General features: G+C 39.4%; 1 protein-coding gene across 1 annotated transcript in view; it reads right to left on the bottom strand.

Annotated features, from left to right (window-relative positions):
• Tmem87b (transmembrane protein 87B) overlaps nt 1-7,198 on the bottom strand; it is a 73,342-nt gene that overhangs the window by 47,417 nt on the left and 18,727 nt on the right. The window contains exons 4-5 of the mRNA XM_010638183.2: nt 7,006-7,174; nt 313-373 (exon numbers count right to left, since the gene is read on the bottom strand). Of these exons, the coding sequence (XP_010636485.2) occupies nt 313-373; nt 7,006-7,174 (230 nt within the window). The remainder of the gene's footprint in view (nt 1-312; nt 374-7,005; nt 7,175-7,198) is intronic.

The raw sequence follows: 7,198 nt of genomic DNA on the forward strand, positions 1-7,198 counted from the left end.
AAAAAAAAAAAAAAAAAAAAAAAAAATCCGGGACTCGAAGTTAAATTTCACAGAGAAATACTTTTTTGATTAAGCACATTTATTAGATTTTATAATGTTAAATAACAGGTCTTATTATATTTTTTGAAACAGGATTAGAAAACACTCTTCTTGAAAATAGTCAAGTCTTGACTGAAACAAATTAAAAATGTTAGAACCACTGACAAGCCAAACAGCTAATTAGCTTACTATATATTATTTACATTAGTTTACTTTAATGTATTTTTAATATAGATGATGTTATTTTTATTAGTATATTTTCATTATACTTACCAGAAAACTTGATCTCAGTAGAGTTAAACATAGTTTTCCTAAATATCAAAGGTCCTGATTTCTAAAATAAAAAATATAGAAAAACCCTGTTAATTTCTTTTCTGTTTAAAAGCAGTTTTACTCTACAAAATATAGAGCTCTAATTCATGCACTCCTGTCCAAGCACAGCTAGTGTCTTTTAAAATGTAAATCTGACCACACACTCACTTGCTTACAGTATTGTCCAGCATGTCTACAGTAGCAAGTGAGAACCAGGTGGCCCTGCCTGGAGATCTCAGCTGGGGCCGTAGGCACACAGGAGGGAAGGGCTGCAGCCAGTGCAGCTACATCTGTTCAGATGTGGCAGGAACAACTGTGTTTACATGTTGTCCTCTTAGTATCAAAATGAATGTATTTTTGATATATAACTCTTCCTCTCAAAACGTTAGGGCTTACCACTGTAATCATGACACACCAAAATGCCTAGGGACCCTGCACAATCAAGGCCTGCTCATCTCTATGTTAACATAATTTCAGTCCCCAAATGCATGATACTCCTTCCTACCCCAGGGCCTTAGGAGTCAACCTGAACTTAATTAAAAATTGTTTTTTTGGGCCAGGGATTTAGCTCAGTGGTTCTGCCACGTACCTCGCAAGCACAAAGACCTGAGTTCGATCCCTGGTACCAAAAATAAATAAATAAATACATACATACATACATAAATAAAATTTTTCATGCTTTCTCTTCATCTGGTTAGCTCCTTACTCTTCAAAGCCCAGCTTAAAAGGTCGTCATGGCCTTGGTTTGACCCCCAAGGTCCCACATCTCCTTCATATAGTCTCTAGCACTCATTTTGCTACATATCTCTTACCACAGTTAAAATCAAACAGTCCTTCTCAAGAATAAGTCATGTGAGAAGAGACTGTGACATAAACAAGTAGACAGAATAACATAGCAATAAAACCCCAGCCAAGATCACTCCTGAGAGACCCAGCTCCATGTATCCAACTGCCTAAGACCTGTCCATTAGGATGTCCAACAGGCTCTCCACACCACCCTGCTTGAGACACATTTCTCTCTGCTCCAAGCCAACTTGTCCTATGCTGTCTACTTTGAAGGTGAAGCCATCCAGTCACCCAAGTCATAGGTCCTTCACCCCCACCGCTCAATCCCCAACACATGCCTACTTTATCTCACATCCCCCTTCCAAATTTAGTTCTTTTTCTCCATTCCTGCCACCAGCAACTTCAGACCCTCAATATTCCTCCTTAGACTTTTTTTTTTTTTTGACACAGGGTCTCACTATGTAGTTGAGACTGACCTGGAATTCACTGTGTAGCCCAGGCTGGTCTCAAACTCACAGCGATCCTCCTACCTCAGCCTCCCGAGTGCTGGGATTACTGGCGTGAGCCACCACACCCGGCTAGACTTTTTTTAATTCATTAAGTTTATCGGTACATTTTTAGGTATACAATCTGATAACATTCATCATTGGGAATTTATACCTGTACATGATATCTTGCCTGGTTCATACTTTTTCCCCATTCCCCTGCTGTCTCTTCAACCCCTTTGCCCCATCCTATTTACAAAGACTTGGTTTCCCTTTCTTCCTTTTCTATTTTTCCTTTTCCCCTACCCTTCCCACCTTAGCCTTCTCTTTCTCTTTTGGACATTTTCTTCCTATTTCACATTATCTATCATACATTTTGGTTCTCATTTATACTTTTCAGTTTCTCACAAAAGAGAAACTATTCGGTATTTACATGTGTGTCCTATTTATTTCACGTAAGAGTATGGCCTCAATGTGCATCTATTTAGCTATAAATGTTCCTAATTTCTCATTCTTTATGCTGAGTAGTACTTCGTTTTATTTTTTTAAACACACACACACACACACACACACACACACACACACCCTTTCTTTATCCAGTCACCAGTTTGATGGGCATTTTGGGCTGTTTCCAAGATTTAGCTATTACAAAAGGTGCTGCTATAAACATAGGTGTGCATGTATCACTGTGGTGTGAATGTTTTAAATCTTTTGGGAAGATACCCAGCAGGGCAGCTGGGTCAAATGGGACCTCCAATCCCACTTTTCTCCACACTGATTTCCATAGTGGCTGCACCAGTCTACACTCACACCAACAGTGGAGCAGGTATTCTTTTTCCCCACAACACCGCCAGCAGGAGTTATTTGTTGATTTATTGACAGCAGCTGTACTTTCTGTAGTGAGGTAGAATCTCAGTGTTGTTTTCATTTGCATCTCTCAGCAGTGATGTTGAACATTTTTTCATATGTTTATTTGCTATTTCTACTTCATTTCTACTGAAATGTCTGTTTCCTTCAGATGTCTATTTTTGGATTGGGTCTTTCAATTTGGGAGGTATGAGTAGACCTTTGTCTGAGGAACAGCTGGTAAAAATTTTTCCCGAGTTATCTCTTTATTCTGTTGATGGTTTCTCTTGTAGTGCAGCTTTTTAATAAGAGATCCCACTTATTTGCTGTGCTAGTTCCCATGCAAATGAGGTTTTGTTCATAAAGTCTTTTCCTACACCAATGCCTTCAAGAGTTCTACCTAACCTCTCTTCCAGCGGATTTAGTGTTTCTGTTTTAATATTGCGATCTTTGATCAATTTCAACTTTACTTTAGGGCGTGGTGAGAGATATAGGTCTAGTTTTCATTTTTGGCAAGTTGAAACCCAATTTTTCCAGCACTATTTATTTATTTTTCGTACCAGGGATCTAACTCGGGACCCTGTGCTTATGAGGCAGGCAGCAGAGCCACTGAACTAAATCCCCAGCCCTATTTATTTTTTTAATTCTTAAATTCTTTTATTGGTACATTTTAGGTATACATTTACATTCATCATTGGGAAGTTGTAACTTTACATGATATATCTTGGTTCTTATTTTTCCCCATTCCTCTGCTCTCCCTTAACCCCTCCACCACTCTCTATTTACAAGACTGTTTCCATTTTTTCATTTTCTCATATTTTTTCTTTTCCCTTCTTTGCTTTCCCCTACCTCTCCCACTTCCTCTACCCCTTTGGACCTTTTACCCTATTTCACATTATCTATTATACATTTTGATCCTTATTTACACTTTCAGTTTCTCACACCAGAGAAATTATTCAGTATTTACACGTGTCCTATTTATTTTACTTGAGTATAGCCTCAATGTGCATCCATTTAGCTATAAATGTCTGTAGTTTCTCATTGTTTATGGCTGAGTAGTACTCCATTTTATTAAAAAATTACATCTTCTTTATCTAGTCTCCAGATGATGGGCACTTGGGCTATTTCTAAGATTTAGCTAGTACAAACTGTGCAGCTATAGACATGGGTGTACATATATCGCTGTGATATGATTATTTTAATTCTTTTGGGAAGATACCCAGCAGAGGATAGCTAGGTTAAATGCAACCCCTAATCCTCATTTTTTGAGGTGTCTCCACATCGATTTTCACAGTGGTTGCACCAGCCTGCACACCCACCAACAATGAAGGATTCTCCTTCATTCATTCTTTCTCCCCACAACCCACCAACATTTGTTATTGGTTGATTTCTTGATAGCAGCCATTCTTTCTGGGGCAAGAGAATTTCAGTCTTCATTCATTCTTTCTCCCCACAACCCACCAACATTTGTTATTGGTTGATTTCTTGATAGCAGCCATTCTTTCTGGGGCAAGGTAGAATTTCAGTGTTGTTTTCATCTGCATCTCTTGAATGACCAGTGATGTTGAACATTTCTCATATGTTTATTTGCTGCTTTTACTTCTTTGAGAAATGTCTGTTCATTTCATTTTTGAGTTGGGTCTTTATTTGGGGGGGTCTGATTTGTTTGAGTTCTTTATATATTCTAGATAGTAGTCCTTTGAGGAACAGCTGATAAAATTTTTTTCTCACATTGTAAGTTGTCTTTCAGCTCTGTTGGTGGTTTCTCTTGAAGTACAGAAGCTTTTTAATAAGATGAGATCCCAGTTGTTGATTCTTTGTGCTATCCCTATGCTACTGAGGTTTTGGTCATAAAGTCTTCCTATGCCAATGTCTTTGAACATTCTACCTAACATCTTCCAGCAAGTTTAGTGTTTTAATATTTAGATCTTTAATCCACTTCAATTTTAATTTAGTGTATGGTGATAGATATGGGTCTAGTTTTAATCTTTGGCAGGCCGAAATCTAGTTTTGCCAACACCATTTATTAAATAAGCTGTCTTTCCTCCAGTGAGGATGGTTGGCTCCTTTGTCAAAGATGAGGTGGTTGAGTATGTTTGCAACTGTTTCCTAATCAATTGCACTGATTCTCAGGTCTCTTTCTTTGCCAGTAGCATACTGTTTTTATCACAGTGGCTTTGTAGTATAGTTTCAAGTTGGGACTGTGATACCCCTGACCTTGTTTTTGTTACCTAGAATTGCTTTTGCTATTCTAGGTCTCTTCTTGTTCAAAATGAATTTTTGGATTATTTTCTCATGGGGGGGTACCAGGGATTGAACTCGGGCCCTTTCACTTACGAGGCAGGTGCTGGAACCACTGAGCTAAATCCCTGACCCTTGGATTGTTTTCTCTAGTTCTGTGAAATATGCAGTTGGAATTTCAATTGGGATTGCACTGAATCTATATAGCAGTTTTGGAAGTATGGCCATTTTCATTATATTGGTTCTTCCTAACCAGGAACAAGGGATACTTTTTCCATTTTCTGATATCCTCTTCAATTTCTTTTTTTCAGAGTGCTATAGTTTTTAGAGTAGAGGGCTTTGATTTTTTTTTTTCCGGTAAATTGATTCCCAGGTATTTCATTTTGGGGGGATGCTATCACAAAAAAGTTGTTTCTCTAATTCCTATCTCGTTGAATTCCTGCTCAGACTTTTGCAACAGAATAACTGGTGCTTGTGCCTCTAGCTTGTAATTTATCCTTAGACCAGCTTAAGCAATCAGCATTTCTGTCAAAAACCTATGAACAGTTCTCTCTCATTCACATCCAAAATTAGCTACTTAGATGTAGCTAACCCAGCTTATAAATGGGGTATGTTTTAAATTAGTTGATATCATAAAATATGGTTTCAAGATTCACTTAAAAGAGACCTGAGAATTCAGGGCCTACCCTCCCATTAAGTATTCAACCAAGCCAAATGTCAGGAGAGGCATGCAATCTGTAATCAGGATGGACCAGTTTACTCACTGAGAAGCTCTGTCTCAGGCTTGCAGGTTCTGGAGACTCCTACTTTAGGTTCAAGGCAAGTGCAGGTGTAGAATGGTTGTAGCAGCCTCAGTGCCCTGGAGCACCACACCAGAACTTCACTCAGCAGAAGTACCACAAATTTTCTACACTGCTGCTGTTTAACTACCTTATTTTCTTACCAAGAAAATATATCTATTCGCTGAGACCCTCCACACCGCTCTCTCAGAAAGTGGGGTTACATTGGTTCCACAGCACTCCTACAGTATCCTGAGTATGCTCCTACTTATAGAATTACACATCTTGTCTCTACTCTTGTGAGAGCTTCCTGAAGGAATGGGGTGGACCAAAAATTCATCTTGGTAAAAGCAATGATAGATCTAGTGCATGGCACACAGTGGTGCTCAAAATGTTGAACTTTTAGTCAAAAGAACCATTTCTGGTAGGAATTGCAGTACAAACAAAAGAAAATCTCACTCTCTCTTGTTCTTAAATTGTAAGTACCAACAATTTGATATGGGAGGGGAAAAAAAAGTCCACTCTTTGCTAAGAAGGTTTTCACAGGTCACCACACTGGCCTGAGTTAGTCAGCAGTAAAGTTAGAAGCAATTAGCCTGACTGAATTCCTAGCACCTAAGAATCTTCCTTCTGAAAGAACCAAGCTCATTATTCCTTCATGGCCTTTTGGATTCTCATCAACCAAAGCATACTTGGCAGCGATCTCTATACACACAGGCAAGTAGACTAACAGTGTGCATACTGCTGATTCACATCCATTGTTTTATTCTTCATTTATGGTATTTGCTAAGTTACAGTCACTACAGAAATATTACAAACAGCATTTTGCTTTTCACTGTTCAGAGTAATTCAATTAATAAAGATACACAGGTTATGCTATTATAGACAGCTAAGTTAGGTAAAAATATTCTAAACAATCAGTCAGGGATAGGGCCTGGACAGAATCAGTACAAAAGATAAAAACATATTACAATTGTGGCCAGAGGCGCATCTCTTAGAAACCAGGCCTCAACATAAAGACAAAATAACCAGGCCTATACACTTCCCCAAGGAATAAGATAAATGGTAACACCAGGCCTAAGAAAGTCTAGATAGACATCAATAACCCTGGTGGGCGACCCAGACCTCCAGATCCATCATTTTCTAGACTAGACAAGGTCTTTGCTCTTTCTGTATACACTTGGTGCGTGATCTGCTTCTCCACTGGATCATTACCTAACCGACTATACTTGTAACCTTATTGGTGTTGTCCCACAACCCTCTGATTTTTCTCTATAAAATCTCCCCTGTGAAGTGGGGTCTTTAGAAACCCATTTGGGTCCCCTCCTCTCAGGAGCTAAAATCTCTCCTCTCGACGAATGTTTCCTACTCTTAACCTCCGCTGTTCCTTAAAATTCATACTTCGATTTTAAGAAACAAACTCGACGTATCTGGCATTTAACAGGTTGGGAGTTATATTGTTTCCCCTGTCATTTAGAGGTCCTATAAAAAGGCTGGACAGTGGTCCCGGGCCTCACCGATGTGCGACAGGCTAAAGATGCCGCTGGATGCGCGGAGAGATTCGGGCTCTGGTCTGAATATGCCAGGTCACGACCCAGCCGGGCCGAGCTAGGGCAGGGAAAGGAGATGCTCGGTAACAGGAAGAGCCCTTCCCCGAGGCCCAGGTAGGGCACAGCAAGGGTGCCCCTCGCATACAAAGCCCCAGGAATC

The sequence above is a fragment of the Fukomys damarensis genome, unplaced genomic scaffold (assembly GCF_012274545.1).
Source record: "Fukomys damarensis isolate Sample0158 unplaced genomic scaffold, DMR_v1.0_HiC HiC_scaffold_9, whole genome shotgun sequence".
Taxonomy (NCBI): Eukaryota; Metazoa; Chordata; class Mammalia; order Rodentia; family Bathyergidae; genus Fukomys; species Fukomys damarensis.